The 23,472-nt window shown below is 41.1% G+C and overlaps 1 protein-coding gene across 1 annotated transcript in view; it reads right to left on the reverse strand.

The window, feature by feature from the left end:
* LOC127380768 (receptor activity-modifying protein 3-like) overlaps positions 1-22,341 on the reverse strand; it is a 43,184-nt gene extending 20,843 nt beyond the window's left edge. The window contains exons 1-3 of the mRNA XM_051610245.1: positions 21,999-22,341; positions 7,006-7,035; positions 4,242-4,374 (exon numbers count right to left, since the gene is read on the reverse strand). Of these exons, the coding sequence (XP_051466205.1) occupies positions 4,242-4,374; positions 7,006-7,035; positions 21,999-22,050 (215 nt within the window). The 5' untranslated portion in view covers positions 22,051-22,341. The remainder of the gene's footprint in view (positions 1-4,241; positions 4,375-7,005; positions 7,036-21,998) is intronic.
* Positions 22,342-23,472: the final 1,131 nt, after the last annotated feature.

Genomic DNA, 23,472 nt, shown 5'->3' on the forward strand with positions numbered 1-23,472 from the left:
GTGCTGATGAACTGTCTAGAAGCTCTTGTGTAACTTGTGTGCAACAGACTATTAAAATATAGCTTTTGCTGATAATATGTCTAGGCAAGATATTTTAGGGAACAGCACCAATTGCAGCCTGGGCTCTGACCAAGCCTCAGTCTCAGTTGGTCGAGGGGGTGTATCATGACGTGTTTCTGAACAAAAAATATGCAAGTGATTCTGGTTTCCTGATTTGACATTATAAAGCTAGGACACTCTTGCAGCAAACTTTGGAGACCTCACCTATGAGTGGATGCACTGCATAGGATTTCCCAATTGCCGGGAAGGGCTACCCAGATTCTCGCTGCAACCGGGACTCCCCAGCAACTGCAGATCTGGATGATAGTAACATATTACGGGCAATTGGTCATGTATCTTTCTTAATCACTATAGCTGCTTCTTCTGTAGTAATGATTAGATGCATTATCGTGTTTTGCTTCAACTTTGCTGTAAGTATCTTAGTTTTGCTGTATTTGACTTCAGCAGATATTGTGTGTATTTGTTGTGGCTTTTGTATAATTTTTAACCTTATCCAGTAAAGATAAGCTAACCTCCTTGATTGAGCATCTGTGTCCTTTGTGCTGACCCTGTCCCTTTGGTAAAGCATAAGGTGGCAAAACAAGACAAAACTCACATTGACTTTAAAATTGAGCGACAGCTTTAGGATTATTTTTCCAGAACATGAGATCAAATTCAGCTCTAGTCATACACGTTTTTTTCCTTAATTCCTTTTCCAAATCTTCAACAGATGTAGGGAAAACAGGTAGACCTCATGCATAATTTTCAATGGAATTTAAGCCTATTGCTTCTGTTTGTAGGATTAATTTTTAATGTAAAGGGTTCCAGCAAAACTACACTGAGGCTGTAGGGGTGATGAAATGGTTATTCAGCATGGGGAAAGACCTTGTCCTGTGTTCATATCAAAGCAGGGAATACCACCAGGTATACACATACATGTAATTAATCCACTTCAAACATATAGTTAAAGTCAAATTTTGTCCTCTCCTATTTTGCTCAGGACTCACATTTAAATTCGGAAAAAACAGAATTGTATCATCTTCCGGGTACAACAGAGCGCTGCCATACAGTCATTGCCTCAGGGCAAATTAGGGTCTCTCTGGGCCATGAAGACAGGATTGATGAGGTAAAAAGAAATATAGGGATTGTAGGAAGAAGTCTGTTACAGTAAATCTTTTGCTGAAACAGAAAAGCCCTATCTCCTCGTTACATGTGCTACTGTTCTAGAACTCTCCTCCAAAACTCTTAAGTGCTAAAACTCTAAGCCTCTCAATCCACAGCTATTCCTTGGCTGGTAAACACAGAATGATTGACTGGGAGCTCTCAGAGTAGCTGAAAGAAATCATGAGGGGCAACGGGCACAAGCTGGAACACAGGAAATTCCATTGAAATACAAGGAAAAACTTTATAGTGAGGGTGACAGAGCACTGGAACAGGCTGCACAGGGAGGTTTGTGGAGCGCCCTTCTCTGGAGATATTCAAGACCCGCCTGAATGCAGTCCTGAGTAATGTGCTCTAGGAAATCATGCTTTAGCAGGGGAGCTGAACTAGATGATCTCTAGAGGTCCCTTCCAACTCTTACAATTTTGTGATTCTTTTATGAAGAGTTACTTCAAACCACAATGTCTGTTCTCCAAAGAGTAAAATTCTTAAGGACAGATGTAAATGTGCTGGTTTTTCAGTGCAATGAACCATTAAGATAACTTTGCAATCAGACTAATAATGGTTGAATAAATAATGCTTGATTCAGGAAATAAATTCCAAAGCAAATTCCTCCCTCCACCCTATCCTAAGCTAGAATTTAAAATATAAGTGATAGAAGTTTTAAAAAACTGTGTATTATGTAAAAATGTGAAAGATTTTCCTCTGGAAGAGGCTGGAATTCTTCTGGTATGGCATATAGGGAAATATGAACAAAGCCTCAGACTGACCCATTTCTTCTTAAAAACAGTCTCATTAGTAGACAGAAATTGTCTTGCACAGGTAATTAAAGTGACACCAAAGGGGAAGTGTAATTGGAAAGGATAAAGGCAAGGTGGATACTTAACTCTAATTGAAAATCAAGAGAACTCAAAGACTTAGGTCAACTCCAAACCTTGAAAAATATTTCACTAAAAGAAAAGAAATTTTAGCACAAGATTTGAGAAAAGTGGCTGGAGAACTGCTCAGAAGATAGGACAGTGTGCCCAGAAAGCCAACACCATACCGGCCTGCATCAGGAATAGTGTGACCAGCAGAACCAGGGAGGTGATCCTGCCCCTCTACTCAGTCTTCTTGAGGCTGCACCTTGAGTACTGTGCAGTTTTGGGCATCACAGTACAGGAAGGACATCGAGGTGCTGCCTGAGGGTGCAGAGAAGGGCATCTAGCCTGATGACAGGTCTAGAGAACAGGTCTTATGAAGAGTGTCTGAGAGAGCTGGGGCTGTTCAGCCTGGAGAAGAGGAGGCTAAGGGGAGACCTCATTGCCCTCTACAACTACCTGAAAGGAGGTTGTAGTGAGGTGGGTGTTGGCCTCTTCTCCCTGGTGACCAGTGATAGGACAAGAGGCAATGGGGTCAAACTGCATCGGAGGAGGTTCAGGCTGGATATTAGAAAATATTTATTCACAGAAAGGGTGGTGAGGCATTGGAATAGGCTGCCCAGGGAGGTGGTGGAGGCATCACCCCTGGAGATGTTAAAAAAAGGGGTAGACATGGTGTTTTGTAAGATGGTTTAGTGGTTAGGGGTTGTAAGGTGGATGGTTGGAAAGAGCTGCATTGAATGCACCTTTCACTTCAGTGCCATGAGTTTTAAGAATCTACCTTTTAAAAGATTGTAAGGTTTAAGTAATCTAAGATGTGCAAATTAAAGTGCTGAGATGGAAGGGCATCTAAGTTTTGTCAGATTAGGAAACATTATCAACAGGTGGCACATTTTAACATGGGTGTAAGTGGCAAGAGGAAAGTGGGGAACTGCTGCAACATAGCACAGCAGTCCAACATTTCATTGCATATTGTGTCTCTTGGTAATCAGCTAGTTAAAATCTTGCATAAGTTGACTGCAAAATCTTGCATCACATGAAGTGATACTCAGTCCTAGACAAGACCAAAGATCAAATGAGACAAGAATATATCTGAGGCTAAATAACACTGTAACCAATGGGTGGCAGATAGCTTAACCCTGCCTCAGGAGCATCCCTGAAACAACACCAGCATAGTTTCAAATCCATGAAGATGTTCTGCTTCAGGCTGGCTCGTACTACACCAGAGCTAATTCTCCTGAATCTTATTTTCTGAAGTGCTTCCTCTGATTTCAGTTGGTGTAGAGGGTACTCAGTGCTTCTGAAAAAGAAGGATTATGCATGAGCAGACATGCTCTGAAGTAGACGCTACACACAGCCAAAAAAGCCCCCAAAACACAAGCACTGTGAGTTTCCTCAGAGCAAACTTTGAAGTGTGCAGCTTTATAGTGATATGTTTAAATACCTCCAGCAACTACAGAACAGGAATAGAGATAAGAAAATAAAACCACCACCCTTACTACTATCAGTCTTGCAGTACTTTAGTCATCCAGATAAAACTGAGTCATGTTCACTTTTTCCATGCTATATGGCAGACAAAGAAACAAGCTGTAGTAGTTTCAGTAGGACAAGCCATTTTACATTTGGACAAGGCAATCTGCAAAAGGTGGATTTCTGAAACTGTGTCTGAGGAAATGTTACTGTCATCTTACTGAAAAAAAGAAATCAGAGGAGTGAATTGCATTGTTACCAAGAGATAGAATAGTGTGATTCTAAAAGTACATTTCTTTAGTGGTTTCACAGAAAAAAAATATATTTGAAGTAATATTTGCCTAAAACGCACAGAAATATAGATTAAATACAAACATAACTGTGTGACATATAAGCAATAGCAGCTATTACTGATTAGCCCACTGGTTATTCTCTATCAAAAAGTGCTCTATTTTGCATGCTCTTCAAGTAAAGAGCTGGGTCTCTCTGTCTGCATGGGGCCATTTTGCAGGAACTTCAGAGCTACAGTGCAGTTCTCTGCAACTGGCAAGCAAATACAGGAGGGTTTCCATTTATCTGGAACACAAACATTTTACATGCACTAGGGATATATTAGGGATGTAGATGTTACATTTTTCTTGGGTAATCATTTTTTTAAAGGACAAACACCACTGTAAGGTGACAACTATCAAAACCAAACCTGACTCTTACATGATAAATTCTGTCAGGTTGCACCATTTTTCAGAGTCCACTTTCTTCATCATATCTTCAAAGGATTTTCCACAAGCAGGCAACTTTTCTAACATGAGAAATTCATTGCAGAGATTAGTCTGTTCATGTGCACCTAGGCAAAATCAGAAAGCACCTTAAATCTCAAACACTGAAACAGAAGAAGCATGAACACATCACTCATTAACTTCTTGACATAATTCCGCTTGCCACTGATGTTGTACACCTAATATTCAGCTTTCTAAACAATTTCAGAAACCAGGTAAAATATACCTTTCCATAAGTGTATTGAAAACATAACTTAGTATAAAATACTATAGGTTACCATATTTAGTATAATCTTTTTAGACCTAGCATAGAGGAATGTACTTAGTCACTTTTCTAATCTTTACTTAGTTTCTTCTCATACAAACTTACAACTGCTCATTTGCATTTTTAGTTAAAACCTAACTGGAGTTACTGATCATATACTTCAGTGTAGAAAAAACTTCTCAAGCTTACACATGCATCCCATTCAACTAACTATATGACTTAAAATGTACTTCAACATTAGAAATTTTTGTACAACTTAACAACTAAAGGGTTTGAATTCCCACAGTCACAATTAAACTTTTAGTATATCCACTTTATATCCACAATTATCTACCATTATCAGATGTTGATGTTACAGCATACAACTACTTGCAAAGAAAGAGTTAACTTTGACTTGAGTAAGCCTGTATATATTTTGCAAACTGTAATGTCAACTCCACAATATTTAGAGTCAAAATGTTTCTCACCTAGCCCATGCCTACATTGGAATACATGATAGAATTTTGGTATTTCTAATAAAACTAAAATTCTGAAAAAAAATCTATTCAGACTAATGAATGCATTTAATTTTGATAAGGCTGTTTTGATTAACTAGTTAAATTGGTTTACCTTTATAAATGCCACTATTTTGAATGTTCTTCTATATACAAAATGCATACATTTTGTAGAATACTAAAACCTACCTACATGTATGTCAACATACTTAATATAAATGACTAAATTAAATGAGCTATTCCTGCTTTTCTTTACAGAAGCACAAATCTGGAAAAAGTATTAAGCTGAACAAAACTATAATGCTAACAAACCCATAAGCCAGTTAACCCTCCTCAGCACTCTGGAGGAACAGCTTTTTTTAAGAATAAAGCCAACAAGAACAAACCACTTCATAATTTTCAACCATAGAAAAAGTAAGTCACGTAGAATCAGGTCTTGCAGCTTTTCTTTCTGAACCTACACTGAGACTCTGTACACCGGGGAGACGAGGTATTCCTATTCCTTCTATTAGTTACTTTGAAAGCAGGACTCCAATACTGCAATTATTTGCTGTTTCTAATTTTGTGTGGTGACAGCCAAACCCACTGTGCGGTGAAATGAGGTCAAAGGTGTACATGCCTTTGGCTGACAAGAAGCCAGGTGCAGCCCTCATGCTCAACAGGGCACTGTTCTTTACTATTTGGTCCAAAAAAACTAAGGCAACATGACTGGTTTGAGGCTTCACATAATTACACAGCCATCAATCAGAACCATCAACATCTCCATTGGAAACGGAGCATGTGATTTTATGTTTTAAATGCCTCACCCATGATGGAGATGGCTCCTTAGGACCCTGGGCTGGAATGCCTTGTAATTTAAGTCCAGCTAGTGCAGCTGAATCCTTAGGTGGGAAGCCACTGACTCAGTGATGCCACGTGCCAAACAACAGGCAGCCATCACATCTGACCAAAGAAACACTTTGCTTTGCTTTCCAAGAGCAGCAGGCCCTTAACTGGACAGCCTATGATGAACCTGTGACCCTAAACCTACTACTTCACGCATAGCACAAACCTCTCCAAGTGTACGGCTGGACAGTCAGTGACTCATGGGGATCTAACCCTACCTCTTTCATCACGTCTGACTGTTAGAGCTCTAAGAACTGAGTCTTCATCCATTTCAGAAAAACATAAGAACTACTATTCATCACCAGTGATAGAAATGGTGAAAATTATGAAACAGAGACAGTGTATTTTTGTCCTTGGGAAGTTAACATGATAGCACAGACCCTGCCTATTTAAACATTCCCTCCAATTAATCTGGCAGCTGCAGCACTTAAAAGTTATCCTTTCCACGGCTAGACCTGCATATGAACACTAAACCTAGGCAGAATTTAAAACCAGATATGAATATTGCATAGCTGGCAACGTAAACCTTGTGTTGATGCTTTGATAAAAGTTAAGCAAAGCTGCCCTCCCTGGCAGAGTATTCTAAACAGCAAGCTACCACTTGATTAATAAACCTATAAATCAAAGAGAATACAAGTTTCTCCTCCATTACATCACGTGCACTGAAAATTTACTCGAGCCTCTTCCAGGCAGAGTGTTTAAATGGATTTTTCCATGGCCTTGTTGTTTTTTTTTTCAGTTGGCTCTCTTCAGAAATCAAATATTTTGCAAGGGAATAGAAAAAGTTATGACAGAGTCATCTGACAGGAACAACCTGATGACATGAGCCAAAGAGATTCAAAACTATGAACATTTCCACAGTTTTACCATCACTATTGAAACCAACCTTTACAAAACACTACAACACACTCTGCTCATACAGTCAGTGGAGAAGACCAACTGTAAAAAATGCATGACAGCTGACTAATTTAAATGATATAGAACAGAGGCACTTCTCAAATGGCTGCCACTAACAAAGCAGAAACAGAAGTTTGAATTTTAGAAGTAAAGCTCACCTGCAAATCCAAGCATCGTTAGACCGTTAACTAAAAGGGGGAGAAAAAGAGAGCTTGATTAGATGTCTCCATATTATCATACAAAATAATTAGTGCAGATAGAAGCAAACAAGCACAATTTAGGCTTCAACAAAATAGTCAAAATGTTCATTCAAACATTAGTTTCAGTTTTATTGAAAGAGTGTGTCTGATTGGAAATATTAACATCTAGAGAACATTAGGTTTTCAAATTATTTTTATCTATCCTTTAAAAGTCTGAGTCATGCAAACTTATTATGTGTCTATCCACACGACTCTTTCCTGTAACTTTCAACATTAAAGACTAGGAACAGGCATATTTTTACTGTAAATTTCTTGAGGGTAAAAAAGTTTGAGAAGATAACGCATTTGCTCAAAATTTAAGTGAACTGCACATTTTAAAGTGTAGAGCAAATAAATCATTTTGCTATTAAAATTAAGCAAGCACAGAATCATAAATGTGTGCTCTATTAATTTTGCAATGTAATATTATGTTTCATTGTCTCCTCCTTTTGTACACTGAATTTGTACATTTTGATAAACATTACTTTCAAAACTCATAAGCTTCTCATGTGGATGTTAGCTAACACACGTACATCTGAAGAGCATCCAAATGGAAACACAGACTATGCAAATACAAAGAGTCTTCTGATCAGGGAATTGTACAACATCCAGATGGATTCTATTAACAGAAGCCGACTGTGTTCGCACGGCTACAGCCACACTTAAGATTTGCAAATACAGCTTGGATGGATGTGGCTTCATTTTATTATGTCCCACTAAAAAAAAAAAATTGCTGACAAATTCTTATAGTGTTAGCTTTGCATCAGAAATTAAATGAGTATTTCACACAGATGGGTGCCTCCTGCTTCTTGTTCATACTCTATGTGTCACTCTAGTAACATGAATCAAGATACACATAGCAGAGTATCAGTCCCAGTTACATTGATCTAGACAGTGCCTACTCTGAGATACATCAAGCTCTCAACTGAGTTAAGTGCAAATTACTGCATACATACACCTGAGAGTATTTAGATCCTTCTAAGGAACATATTTTGTTTCCAGAGAAGCATTAATCTCTGTCTTAGCTAATAATGAGCCAAGATGTACTGAAACTCTGAAGAGCAAGAAGTCATGTATCAGAAAATTCTGTTGCATCCAAACTCAGAGAGTTGAAACTCCATTATGCATTCTGATGGCTCTGTTTCTTTCACAAATGTAACACTTTTCTTTCCAGGCTATTAGCCGTTATGCTAGTAAATCTACTTGAGTCCCAGGGCAGGTTTTTCTTTAATCTTCACTTGAAAATGTACCTTATCAACTGCAGAAAACTGAAGATAAAACTAAAAGCACACAATCTTAGTGGAAGCCAAACCTAACCATTTTGAGGAAACAATCTAAATGCAGACAGGTGTCCTACATGCTCACCTTGAGAACCATAGACTGTACCTCCAATTCTTCGCAACTCCTATAACTGATATATAGATCCTTCATAGTATTTGCTGCAGTAATGTTCACAAGACACGGTGAGGTAAATAAAACAGAATTTAAAATGAGACGGAATCACTAAGAAGATATGCCCATCTTTTACAGATGAGAGGTTGAGTAACTACACCAGTGCCAGGCAGGGAAGCTGTGATAAACCAAGTGCCAAATAAAAGCTCACGGTTTTGTGGTCACAAATCCCCCTGCGCCCAGGAAAATGTGGCTTTTGCATTTTCTGATCTGCTTATAACAATGTCACACGGGATGTGTCACACCTGTCCTCAACCCAAAGACTCCAGATACCTTCAGAGAAGTGTAAAACAACAATCTAGATCACCACATGCTATCATGCCCATTCCCCTTTATTTTCTCTACTCCCTGTGCTGGCTTGGTTTGGCAGATTTTTTGATAGTGGGGGAAGGGCCACAGGAGTGGCTCCTGTAAGAAGCTGAGAAACTCCCTCTGCTCCAAAACCAGCCAAGAAGCTATGAGAGGGAAAATAGATGCACATCTGCAATTAACATACGAAAGAACTGAGGTAAGACCTGAGCAGAGCTAACACTTAAAAAAAGGAGGAAGAGCTGTGCTGAGGAGGCAGAGCGGCGCTGGTGGTTGGTGAAGAAGGGGAAGAAGGTGCCCTAGAAGAAGCTTCCCTGGAACCTATGGCGAGATGGCAGGCTGTCCCCCTGCACTCATGGTGGAACACTCCCTGAAGATGCCAGGAGGGGTGCACTTGGCCAGTGGACTTGGATTTTGTGGCCAGTGGACTCTGATTATGCAGCTGTGGAAGACCCTGGTGCCAGGGGAGTAGGCTGTTTCCAAAGCAGCCCATGACTCTGTGGGAAGCCAACACTGGAGCAGCTTGCTCAGGACCTAGTATGAAGGACTTGTGAAGGAAAGGTCCATGGAGGACACTCTCCCATTGGAAGGGAGCCCCTGGGGAAGGAGGGAAAGACTGTAAGGAATCCTTCTTCCTGAGGAGGATGGAGTAAAAAGAACCACCAGACTGTGAATTGACTTTAAACCCCATCCCCTCTCCCCCTGTGCCACTGGAGGGAAGGAGGGAAAGAAACCAGGAACAAAGCAATTTGGGCTTGGGAAGAAGGGAGGGTTGGGGATAACGTATGTAAGCCCTGCTCTTTGTATTGTCTGTGTCCTGTCTGTATTTGATTAGTGTGCAATTAAATTATTATTTTTTCCCCAAGTTGAGTCTGTTTTGCCTGGGACCTTAATCGGTGAAGAACCCTCCTTGTCCGTTGTCTCGACCCATGAGCTTTGTCCTCCTCACCCCAGAATGTGTGTGAGGGGGAATTTGAGTAAGATCCACTGGGAAAGTAAAACCAGCCAGCTGGGGGCTATTCCTCCTCTAATTGAGGAGAAGAGAAGGGGCGATCTGTGATTCAACTCAAGTTTTTCTAGCCCGGGTCGAACTCAGACCGCAACAGACAGTTAACAACAATTTTGGATTAGAATTTGATTCCTGCAGAGCAAGAAAAGCATGGAAGGAAGCAATTTAAGCTTTTATATTTCATCAGTAAAAATCAAAGAGGGAGCATCACTACAGGCATGAACTGTTCAGTCTCATGTTTCCCAGCTTTTCAGTGACTGCAAAGAAATGTGACAACTATTCTGTTGTTGGCAATTTTTCAGAACAGGAATTCCAATTATTGTTCTTTACATTCCTCTGTTCTCTTTAAATAATTATTTACTTATTGTATGTTTAGTGTTGATTTATTAAATAAATATTTAGATTAAACACATCGGTTCAATGACAGGGAGAGGATTACTTAATAATCGACTAAACACTAAGATCTGTATTATAACATAAGTCACATGACTCATCCTGAAATGTCACATTTTCTTCACCTCTTTTCTGTTCCATTATGTTTTTTTATTAAGCACTGTGTAACGGAAATACAAAATGTTTTTTTTTACAGCCTCTGGCTTTCAGAAAGTGGATGAACTAAATATTCCCACAGCAGAATCAATTGCTTCAAGTAAACTCTCTTCACACTGCTTTAGAAGAATAATGTAGACAAATGTGCTCCTTGATGGAAAACCCAACTTGAGATCCTTTCAGAAAGTAAAACTGAAGATGAATAAGAGGAGTTCCTTTGTTTCTAGATTAGGAATAAACTTGTGCACTGGCAACTGTCTAAAGATGACACTGAACAACAACACAGGGACTACAATCTCATTTAAGGTGTCTCAAAGAGAGTTCCAGAGGACTACGATCCTCAGGAGGTGCTACAGCCTACAGCTAGCAGAGATGAGCAAAACAGCTTTCCTGATAAACACAAGCCATCTCTGGCCAGATTCACTTTCATGCATGTTCCCCAGGCTGTTAGGAAAATACTGTTAAGCAGGATGTATCCATGGGCCTTCCAGAGGCTTCATGCTCCTTGTTGTCACCTAACTTTTGTCTGTGAGGCCTGGTCTTCTGGATCTTGGGATACAGTGATTGTCAAACATACGTATATTCTCTAAACCAAACAGGTCATAGCTCTTAATAATATATTATAACCAATAAATACATGTCTAGTAAGAGGATGAGAACATCTTTCTTTTCATCCGCCAAACATCCGCATTTCTTCAGGTTCTCCATTTTACATCAACTACGGAAACGACAACAGAACTACTAAGACTTTTTCAAGTTCTCAAGCAGGAACCAGAAGCATGTTAAGCACACTGTGCCAGGACCTCTGTCTTACCACTCAGTCCTCTCAGAAAATGTTAACAAAATGACTTAGTAACATGATGATCTCTCTCTGCCTAAAAGATAACTGTGAAGTGCTCCAAGTCATGGGAAAGGTACATCAACAAATGTGGCACCATAGTTCAGACTTATTCCCCCAAAAAGCTTGCCATTACTGTGGAGAGACACCCCCACAACACAGGTGAACTGTGATAGCCACCAAATTTGGTCATCCACATCCACAACCTCAGTCTGACACCGTACAACCTGATCACCTGGAAGCACACATTTGATCCAATGGGTGCTCATTACTGTAACCAAACTGCATGTCCTTAGTTGAAAAGGCAGGAAAACAAAAGAAAGTGTGTGTGATGTGATAAGGTTTCCCTATAACAAGGAAATACAAGGTCAGAACAATACTGACTTTACCTGTCCATCTGTGAATGAGTGGAGTGAGTGTGGAAAAACATCCCTCAAGGCAAGTAAGGACTCTAATCTGCACCTGTGGAGTAGCCTGAAAAAGTAGCTTGGAGAAGCCAAAAACATTTTAACATTTATTTTTTTCTTTTTAAAATAATCTTGTGAAGGGGAAATGATCCATGAACATTTCACAGATGAGGGCACACTCTCTTCTGAGGAAATGTTTAAAACCACGGGACCCTTGACAGGCAGAACATTTAAATCAAGATACTTCCACCCTAAAAGGCCTGGGAAATTTTTTTTTTTTTTCCTTTTCTGAACAGAATACAAAAATCCTCACCTTGCACATCCACCTTCTCTCTCTCAGCTTCCTAATGCTGTTACATACTCTGTTGAATCATTACATCAATGTAATTTCAGTGGAGTTACACTTTCAGTGAATTCTAAGTCTGCCATGAAAAAAGTTGGCCTCATCGTTCAAATGTGAGTTATTTTTCTTCAGTAACCCAGCTCATATACCAGTGCTCCTGACCTCTGGGATATTCAACTACAAAATTACGAAACATTGCCATGAAGAAATCACAAGAGCAATAAAACACTAACAAAATAAAACTTCAGATCACAACAGCATCCTTGCTCCAAGGAATACTGAATACAGATCCTTGGCAGCCTGGCACGACAGCATGATCCCTGCACACCATAATTTCCCTGATTGGACATCCACATAACAAACTTCACACAGCAGCAGACTGGCATAGGAAATTTCTTAGGCCAATTCTGGAGTAAATCATTACTCTCAGTAGATCTGAGAAGCAGAACTGAAACCCACAGAAGCACAAATTTCCAGGTATCCCCTTCCAAGGCACAGTGCCCAGCCAGCAAGGCAGGGCACATCTGGTTGCTCATGCCAAACCCAGTGCTTCTCAGCTTCCATTTTCTGTATTTTCTTTCATTTCACATTTCTTAACACAGTTCTTTTGCTTTGTTTTTCAAATAGCATGTGCCATTAAAGGAGTAAGAAGATATGAGAATGAAAGCCTTAAGCTTCTCTTTCACCTTTCCACCATCTACAATCCTCATATACTGACTGTATTGAAAGTTGAGCAACATTACTTCTGAGTAACTGCAACAAAGCCTGTACTAGTATGTTTAATAAAAAACCTTACAGTAAAAGGTGTAAATAAATTAACAAGATAGTACAATTTTTAAATCAAAGTCTTCTTAACAGCCATTAATAATACCTGTCCTGTTCTTCTTTCATGCCAGTATCATACTATGAAAGTTTAAAAGGACGGTACTATGTCAGACCTTGTTAACCAAAAGGCATTTCAGCAACAGCAGAGTTTACATTTACATGGGGAAATTAAGACTGTGCTAGGAATATGCCAGTTAACAAGTATGGAAAACCAAAAAAAGTAAACACTGTACAGAAAAATGTTAAATGATATTTCTTCTTGAGCCAAGAGCATTGCTAGGGATTGCAGAAGAAATCATTGATCATGGTTTGTGAAGCCAGGTTAAAACAGTGAACATGACCAACCCTGAAGAAAGAGGAAGCTCTTAAGAAGATCTTCTGATCTGTACATTTTAGAACTCTGGAATGCTTGAAGAGTAGCCTTGAATCCCTGCTGCACAGCCACCCTATTGTAGTCACTATCCAAATCATTTTTGAAGAGGCTTTTTCTCAAGCTTTGCCCCTATAAATAACAAAAATTACTTCAATAACTTGAGAATAAAGCAAAAGCTCCTTTTGGGGGTTACACAAATAAAATGTCTTTGTAAAGCCAGCTGCAACACAATTTATGTCCCTCTATTCAAAAAAAGCATTAGAGCTAACTGTCTTATTGTGTGACTGTTTCCTCAGCTGACACTTCTCTTTTGTAACTGGGACTTCAGTATCACTAGAGCAGGCAACTTAGTTTTGCATAAAAACAACCTTTCCTGCATTGCTATGGAAGCTTTTTTTAACTCTTTACTGATGCCCTGAGGGAGTAAGTGATGTGCTTTAACTCAATGTGGCTTAAAGAAAAGACCACTCCATACACCTCCAGCCACTTAACTGCATATTCAGATTTTTCAGCCCTGTAAAATTGGAAAATGCAAGTCTAGACATAATCTCATCAAGATTGGTTATTCTCTATTGATTCATCGAACATAATGGTTTAACTCAAACACCATCTGTGAAGTGTAAAACAATTTATTTAAACCCAAGTGCTTTCACAGCCTCTGAGATATTTTTCTTGGGCTGAAATTTTCCATGGTTTTGCTCTCCATACTGTGGTGAGTCTTTTTTTCAACTTTAAGTCTGAGGGAAATCTTCCTCAGGATTTTTGAGTTACACAAGAATCCTTGCCTTTCAACAGAAAGGAGAGTAGGGAAGTACAAGGACTTCCCTCATTTTGCAGGTGTGTCAACAATTCTCCTTACAAATAGGTTTATTTTAAAACCCTGCAGAGTGATACACTCCAAGGCCAGAAGGAAACCCTCATATCATCCAGATCTACCCCTTTTATAACACAAAGTAAAGAAAGTCTACCAATTATTTCTGCACCATATCTATAATGTCTACTCAACTGTCAGGATATTCTTCATAAACATTTCTAATGTAGATTTCGAGATTGCAAATGATGGAGAACCCCCCATTTCCTATAGGAGGTGTTTATTTTGTATTATTTCTGCCAACGCTTCTGATTTCTTTGACAAATTTGCATGATAAAATACGAAGCAGCTGGAGGAAAAGAAAACCCAAATGTGTCCAAGGCATACTCAGCACACAACAGTCAAAATTTTCAGCAGACAAGTATAGGATCAAACATCCTTATGGTGCAGTAATGCATATTCTTCTTGTTCTGTACTGCCCCACCAAAAAGGTAAGAAGAGGAGTTGGAACTTTTTCAGGAAAGACAGACAAGGAAGGAGAGGTGGTGGTGTGACCCTGTATATTAGGAATTGTTATGATTGTCTAGAACTAGGCTATAATGATAACAAGGTAGAGTGCATTTGGATCAGGATTAGGGGCAACACCAACAAGGCTGATATTGCTGTAGGAATCTGCTATAGACCTTCCAACAAGGGAAGTGAGGTGGACGAACTGTTCTATAAATACCTGGGCAGAACTGCATGGTCGTTCGCCCTTGTTCTTGTGGAGGACTCAACTTCCCTAATGCTTGCTGGAACTACAACACAGCAGACAGGGAACAGTCTCGAAGGTTCCTGGTATGCGTCAAAGATAACTTCCTTAAACAGCTGCTGAGCGAACTAACCAGGCAAGGTGTCCTGCTAGGCCTGCTCTTTGTGAACAGGGAAGGGGTGGTAGGAAATGTGATGGTTGGAGGCTGTCTTGGGCACAGCGACCACAAACTGTTACAGTTCTCTATTCTTAGAGATGCCAGGAGGGGGGGCAGCAAAACTGCCACCCTACGCTTCTGAAGGGCAAACTTTACCTTGTTCAATACTCTGATTGCCAGAAGCCCTTGGGAATCTGTTCTGAAGGGTATAGGAAGGCTGAACACTCTTCAAGGAGGAAGTCTTGAAGGCACAGGAGCAGGCCATCCTCATGTGCTGTAAGGCAAGCAGGTGGCATAGAAGACCAGCCTGGCTGAACAGGGAGCTTTGGCTGATGCTCAGGGAGAAAAAGAGAGGTGCTGGAGAGGGTGCAGAGAAAGGCAACTAGGCTGATGAGGGGGCCTGAAGAACAGGTCTTATAAGAGGTTGAAGGAGCTGGGGCTGTTCAGCCTGGAAAAGAGGCTACGGGGAGACCTCATCATCCTCTACAACTACGTGAAAGGAGGTTGTAGTGAGGTGGGTGCTGTCCTCTTCTTCCTGGTGACCAGTGATAGGACAAGAGGCAATGGGGTCAAACTGCACCAGAGGAGGTTCAGGCTGGATATTAGAAAATATTTATTCACAGAAAGGGTAGTGAGGCATTGGAATAGGCTGCCCAGGGAGGTGGTGGAGGCACCATCCCTGGAGATGTTAAAAAAAGGGGTAGACATGGTGTTTCATAAGACAATTTAGTGGTTAGGGGTTGTAGCGTGGATGGTTGGACTTGATGAACTTGAAGGTCTTTTCCAATCTTGACGACTCTATGATTCCATGATTCTGTGAATTTACTTTAATTAAAACTCACTAAAAATACCAGGCTCAAAATATTATGTTACTACACAGAGGGAAATTTTCCCCATTATTAAAAATATTTAATTAAATGCAAGAAAAGAGCATTAACATTTATTCCCAACATTTAAAAACGCAAAAAGACATTAAAATACAAGTATTTTTAGGATCTTAATTTTCCTTTGACCTTTCTTCACATTGCTCTGACTTTCTTGGCGTTTCCCATTTACACTAGAGCTAGTTAAAGAGAAACTGGTTATTCCAGCAACACTACCTCTACTTTCTTGTGCATCACTAAGTAGTTTATGGCAGAACACTTCCCACCCCAAACGTACCTCTGGAAATCTGCTCAGCAGCAACATTAACTAACAGCAAAGTCTGACTTTCCTGAATGCAAATCCATCTCAGGTCCACTGCTCAAAAATAAGGAAGAAGATTTCCATTATTTGTTAATATGATGCAGTAAGTTATAACTTTGAGCTTATAAAAAACTTTATATCAACCTGCTTCTCTAAAAATAAAAATAGGAATAGAGGAGATTTCACACATACTGTATGACAGTGTTTCCATGGAAATACTAGATTTGGGCATCTCTGAGTTGAAAGCCAAAACAAATGTATTTCTCCTATTTCACTTGAATGTGTAATCTTAATGCTGTTTCATAGTGAGTGTATATCACACATTGCTAAATACATTTAAAGAAATCTCTTCTAATATAAAATTGGACAAGTTAGGTTATTGATACATGGAGATCCTTGAGAAGCTCATGAACTCAAGGGGCACGGAAGGACAGCATAACATTCCCACCAAAAAAATGTGAATGTTTCACACCTCCATGTGGCTACATGGCAGCAAAGCTCTGATGCCAAGGCTGAAATACCCTTCGAGCAGAGGGACCCCTCTACTTCAAAGTTGCAGAATGTCTCTGGGTACCCCACAAATAAGCTGAGTCTCTTCAAACATTGAGATTGACTGCAGTCAATCACATGGTATTTGCACTGCCACATCAGTAGAACAACTTCCTCACAGCCTTGAAGATACCCTTCTTTGCACAGAGAGTGAGGGAGAGAGGGGACTATAGCACAAAGCTGAAGTTTGAGAGCTTAAGTCTTGGAAGAAACCTTGACTTTGTGTCCAGGTTGATGAGCACCTGAATGACTTCTACAAGATGATATTTCTGTCCCAGTATCTCCCAGTCTTTTCACAGTACTCTAAAGCCATGAACTTTCTCTTCCTTTCTACTGAAGGCTGGAGGGTCACACAGACTGAGAGCAGCACACTCTCTCAAATCCTGAATGATATATTTTGAGACAATAAAAATACAATAATACTTTCTTCAGATTATAATCTTTAGCATCAATCACTCTGCACACAAAAGAAGAAATTGGTCAATTTCAGCATTTGTAAACAAAATTCTAAATTTCTATAAGAAGTGACAGTCAGTACTAGCCAATATGAACCACAGTATTTTCTCTCACATGACACACAGCATTTTTTCCCAGATCATGCTCTCCAAAAAAAAGGCAAATTAGTGACATTTATTAGGGTTTGAAAGTAATAAGACAGACGCCTTATTGTAGGGTGCAGTGTTTCTGCATAGTCCTTCGCTTACTCTTCTTAATCTGGTTAGATGTGAACAAGATGTGCTTTCATTAGCCCGGTGCTGTTCTAGGGCCCCAGCAGTGCCTATCACACTGTTCTCTTCACATCTGAGTGTCCTTAGTTTGGAGCATAGGTGGAGCCAGTGACATCCTATCTGCACTTTCTTTTCAAGCATTTAGAGAGGAACAAAGCTGCCTCCTCTTTTCAGACTAGTTTCAGGGAAGTAAGCAGGTGAACAGATACTAAAGAGTTCCACAAGACCAAAAACTTGTGGAAAAGGCAACTTTATCTTATTCTGCTTTCCTTATTCTTTCTTCATACTCACACATCTTCCTCCCAAATGATCTGTAAGTTCTTCAGTCAGCTTTTTAGGTTGTTCTAGATATAGTCACATAAAATCATATCCTTTTTAAATTTATCTTCCAGCTTATCTCAATTAAAGCCTGGCTGTGAAGAGACTCTTAGAAAAAAGAACACACTATTTTAATCAAACACAAAATAATACACTTACACACTTCTGTTCTGAAATAAGATGGTTTGTGTGACAGCTTTCACTAAAATAGAAAGATGTGAATTAAAACAGGCTTCATTACATTTGTGATAATTAATCTCCTTACAAATGAGAACAGTTTGCTCTCTTTATACCTCTCTCTCAAGCACTGATTTCAACAGCAAAGAAACAAATATTAGCAAATATTTTTTCATAAAGGATTCCTTCACTGTATTTCTTTTTTTGGTAGGACAAACTGGAATGTCATTTGTTTGCCTCCAAGCCATCCAATCCACTCTGTTATCAGCAGAGAGCTGGCAGAAACTAAACCAAAACTGAAACAAAAACCAGTACAAACCCCACCAGTGTTTCAATGTTCAAATACAACTTAATGGGTGAAACCTTCCTGAGCTCCCCTTCAGCTGCCTCAGTAGTGCTTAAGACCCTTTCCTTGAAATATTGTGGTTTGTGTATATCTATACCTATAGCAGTACCTGTCTATCTCACTAGGTATTTCTAGCTTCAGTTCACAGCTTCTGGCAGCTTGCTTCACAGGTTTGGCTAAAACAAACCAAAAACCTCAAAGCTATTTAAAAACCTAACTACTGTGTAGCAAGGAAAATCTTACTAATTTAAAAGCAAGAGTTTACTAGCTAAATGGATTCCAGGATTGGATCTCATTGGAGTAAATCAGGTAAAGTAAATCAGGTTCAGAAAGCCTATTTTCTTCCATCCCACCTTCAAGCTGGAGCTCCCTTGAAACACTGAGCGCCATTCCTGCTGGCTGCTGGGGCAAAGGCAGCTGGAGATGGTATTTGATGCTCTGTGCTACCACTTGCAGTCCATTTGTATTCACTACAGACAACTCAACAAGGACGGAAAATAACTGCCGTTTGTCCTGTCAAGCGCACATATTATGCACCTCTCATCTGTTGTTCATGCAGACCTCAGAGAAAGGGCAACACCTTCCCAAGACAGGGACCAGCAGACACAGAAAGGCCGAAGGAAGTCTGGATCCAAGAGCAAGTTGGAATAGAGTTTGTATTTACACTTCGCTCTTTGCTTTCAGGATGGATATTGATGGGGTCGGCCAACTGCCTTCCTGTTTGCTTCGTGTTGAAAATCGCCTCTTCAGAAAACAAAGCATCGTTTTAGTAGAGAGACTCTCTGGTCTCTCTCAAAATCAGATGTTCTGCCTTGCAAAGGTTTCTTTGTTTTACAAGCACACCCACCTGGGTCTATTAAATTGAAGCCTCCCACAATGGTTTTCCCTTTCTTCATTCCAGCCTTCGCAGCTGCAGAGCAGCATGACACATTCATAAGAAAATAACAGTAAAAAATCTTTGATTTGGTTTTCAAACTTTAACCCAACAAAACTGTTTCCTGTTTGGTTAGTTTTTTTCCTCATTAGAGTCCAAACTCCCCTGGAGTTACAGACGCTGTGTTCCACCAAGAGGAGCTTGAGACCTTAGAGAATCCAGCCTTTAATACACAGCTTTTTCATGGTTGTTTGCAGGATGATATATGGTCCTTAAAATAGAAAGCAAGGCTATATTCCCACCTTCCTGACTGCCCTGTTGTTCACCTCTGGCCAAAATGCTAAGCCTCTCCAACTGCTGTGAAAGAGGATTATGAAAAGCTAACAATAACAACTATGGATAGTCTTCGACATCTGCATAGGAAAACTGCTCTAGAGAAGAACCACACCATCTCTCTCTCTATGGGTACACATACAGATACAGAGAAAGATTTCTCTAGAATTTTTTTTTTTTTTTAAATCAGCTTTACTCAGGTAGCAACTTTCAATGCATATACAAAAAACACAACTAAAATGCAGTTATTACGTAAAGAATAAAGAAGCTAATGCTTGGACAGGGATGCCAAAACAGCAACTACTTGTGTAAAAAACCTACTTGGTCTGTTAAAAGTCTTAGCCTTTCAGTTTCTCCTTTTATCTTCTCCTTGTCTCTGTTTCCATACACAGAAGTGGATTAAAATAATCTGGTATTATGGTAAATACTTTGTTAGTTCTGGGGCACTTAGATCTTGCAGTAAGTAGGTATCTTCTAAGTATCTCCATCTCTGCTAGGACAAAGTACAGAGAATTTTACCTGACAGCTGGCTTTTCCAGCTCTGCATCTCACTCCATTCTGGATGTTATCAGCACCAGGTACCTCAGTTCACACATTCCTTCCCCCTCAATACACACACACACACATCAAATCCAACTTTTCCTGCAATCAGTGAGCTTCCAGCAAACAAACACACTGCCTTTTTTGCCATTACCCCTAAGGAGGGACAGATGGTTCTTCATACTGACAATGTTTCAAGAGCCCTAGGCAGAAAGATATGCATAAAGCAGGGGTCTGAGGTTACAGAGGTACAGTCCCCACAAAGACAAGTCCCCCAAGCTTCCTACTGGATTCAGTGAGAGCTAACACAAGAATCCTAGCAAGAGTTTTACCTTAATGAGACATCATGAGTCTCTGGTTAATCAAAATAAGCTACAAGGAAAAAGGCAGGAAAGCACATTCAATTCAAGTAAAAAATCCTGAAACAACTGGTATTAAAAGTGTGTTTGTATTACTCAAAGAAGAACTTTAGTTTTCTACAACTTAAGGCTTCCTTAGTAAAAAGGTCGATTTCACATCTTAAAATTTTCAGGGCTTTTCTACTAGGAAATTAGTCTAATTTCATTAGCTCTTGATTATATCTGTTCCTTCAGATTTCAATCAAAAGTAATGCATTATCAGTTAACAGGTATCTTTAAAATATTTTTTCCCCCCTGTGTTATTCTATTAAGAAAACAACTAGCACAGGCAAAACTGTCTAGCACTATCGATTTACAAGTGTCTCTCTGGTGGAAAATGTAATTTTGTAGCTTTCTGAACTACAGGAATACTCATTCGCTAAAAATAAATCTCCAGTGAGCAATTTTGATTTGTGAAAGTCACAGTAACATCAGAACGTCTTCCTATAGAAAAAGATTACTGCGTGGTTCCCAGAATTCAAGACAGCATAAATCTTTCACAAGTCAAGAGAGGTATTGGCCTTTTTTTTTCTATTCCTTTTTAGTTGGGAAATAATAGAAAAAATGAGCAATTAAAGTAAGATTCTAGCAGTCCTCAAGCCACAGAGAATCAGAAAATGTGTTTGACGTGTCATTGTTTGACAGACCAGGTCAAGACAATGATCCTGAATACTGCTAATACAACTATCTGTTCATTTGTGAGTCTTTTCATAGAAAGATGTGCAGTGTTTACCCACTTTGTACTTTGGAAGCAGCATAAAGTCAACAAACACAGTTATAAAGTCCTCAGGTAAACCTTCTAAATATACGAGGCCTGAATCAACCACTTCCCATTTGTGGTTTTACTGTTGAGTGAAGATCAGAATTGACTTCTCTCGGTAACTTTTGACCTGACTGCAAACCTGGAGGTCCTAAAACAAGATACCTGACAAGTTAAAAAACCATGTTTTTCTGTCAGTAGCGTTACTCTTACTTTAAGTGAAAGATCTGAAGTATGTCCGCACTTTTACAACTGTCCATTCGTAACTCAACCACTCAAACGGTAATCAACCCCTTGCCTGCAGTAGAAAACCTTCCCCCACGGCCAAACAGGTCTCCCCTGGAATCGGCCTTGAGACCCGAGATTGAAAGCCAGACTAAAGCTATAAGTCGGCGAGATCGTTTTCCCTTGGGGGCTACGGCGCCCTGTTCGGTGTTTCGGGGCTCCTCCCGGAGGTGAGTGGCTGGCCTTGGGTTGCTGAACTGGACCAGAGCCATGGATAGCGCGCTCGGCTGAAAGTCTCCCGCCTCGAAGCCGCCGCTGTGCTCGGGACGGAGAGCCCAAGGCAAACCTGCCCTGACCGCAGGCCCCCGCTGCGCGGCCAGACACATCCGCAAGGCCCTGCCTGCCGGCTCTCCTGGAAGCCCCTGAAGGGACCCCCAGAAAAAAGCCGCTTGCCAAAGGATGCTCTTGCAAGGAGGAGGGGAGGGGGAAGGCTCACATCCCCACGCCTCGGCCGAAACCTCTTCCCGTGCGGGCTGCGCACACACCGCGAGGATGTTCGGCCGGACCCCGCCGCCAGCATCCAGGACGGTAGCGGCGAGCCCCGCTGCAGGCTGCCGGCGGGGCCCCCGGCTACACCCCCCCCACACACACTTACCCCACAGCAGTAAGACCAGGAGCGGCTGCCGGCAGCAGTTCGGCGCCTCCATCCCAGCGAGGGGCCGCGGGGGACGGAGGCCGCATGGGGCAGCCTCCCTGGAGGCGCGCAGGGCCCGGACCCGCCTCAGCTCCCCGGCCGTGGAGGCTCTTCATGCCTCGCCGTCCAGCCCACGGCGGCAGCGGCGGGGGCGGGCGCGTATTGGAGCAACTCCCGCGCTCCTCGTAAGCCGTGAGCAAGGAAAAGGGAGGCGGCTCCCGCGGCCGCGCGGGGCGCGTGGAGCGGGGAGGGTGGGGTCTGCACTAGGGGGTCGTGAGTGTGTGCGCAACGCGCGGAGAGTGTGCAAGCGTGCGTGTGTGCAAGTGCGTGCATGTGAGCGTGCGCTTGTGTATGCGGATAGTGCGCGTGTGCAAGGACATACCTCCAGGCCTTCCGAAAGCCAGAGCAAGAGGGATGCCTGTCCCAACCCACGGGACCGGGTGCATGTTTGTGGAGAAAGTCGTCCATGGGGAGGATTCTAGTCCTGAGTGACCGAGAAGATCACTCCCCCTCTCCCTCTGCTCTGGGAGGCAGAAAAGCCTCTCCCGTTTTGTCACAACACCCTGGCAGACGGGGTGAATGTATGAGGGGCTGGAGACCCCTCTGTTAGCTCTCCTTCAACTCTTTCAGGTTGGCTCACACAGCACCAGCATGTTAGCATGCATGTTTACAACCGACCATGGGAAGCAAGCTAGCTGAACCCACAGAGCACCAGAGCATCCAGGAACTCTATGGAAATGCTTAATGTATTTGTATGTTGTCTTCTCATCTCTGCATGACTCTGTCCAGGGGATTGTACAGTTAGTCTTTCATCAATACTTAAAGGCTGTGTTCCTGGAGCTTGCTCTCTAGGATATCGGCATCTCCAGCAAGAAACATCAGACTGAGAAGCTGCTAAAGCAGCCTTTTCCTAGCTAAAAATAATTTTACCAGTCAGTAATAGAGAGACAGAGTGTGTTTCTGGGTAAATGGACCCTCCACCTCAATAGCTGCCTTTCAGTAGAACATCCAGTCACTGTCACTACTGTCATTGTTAAAGGTAAAATGTACCCTAAAACTTTTTAATTTCAAGAAGGCTTTCCTGTCATACACAAGAACAAAGGGTTGCTCCTATTCACTTTGCACACTTGAATATCATGATGCTTTCAAAGATTTCTGGAGATTCGGACTCCAACATAGTACCAGAATTATGCATTTCACGGGCCTCCAAAAGCAAACTATTCAGTGCACAAACTCTGATCTATACTGTTATGTAGGCCAAAGGGAATAGGAAGTTTGGGAAACCACAGAGATGTCTGAGAATCCACAGTGCTGAAATAGCTCTGGAGACGTTTCAGCATGTCAGTGAACCTCCTGTCATTTGTGTGCTAATTTTTCCCCTTAGTGGAAAGCAAATCATATAAAATGCCATAAGCCATAAATAGACCATAGCTCA

The sequence above is a fragment of the Apus apus genome, chromosome 2 (assembly GCF_020740795.1).
Source record: "Apus apus isolate bApuApu2 chromosome 2, bApuApu2.pri.cur, whole genome shotgun sequence".
Classification (NCBI taxonomy): domain Eukaryota; kingdom Metazoa; phylum Chordata; class Aves; order Apodiformes; family Apodidae; genus Apus; species Apus apus.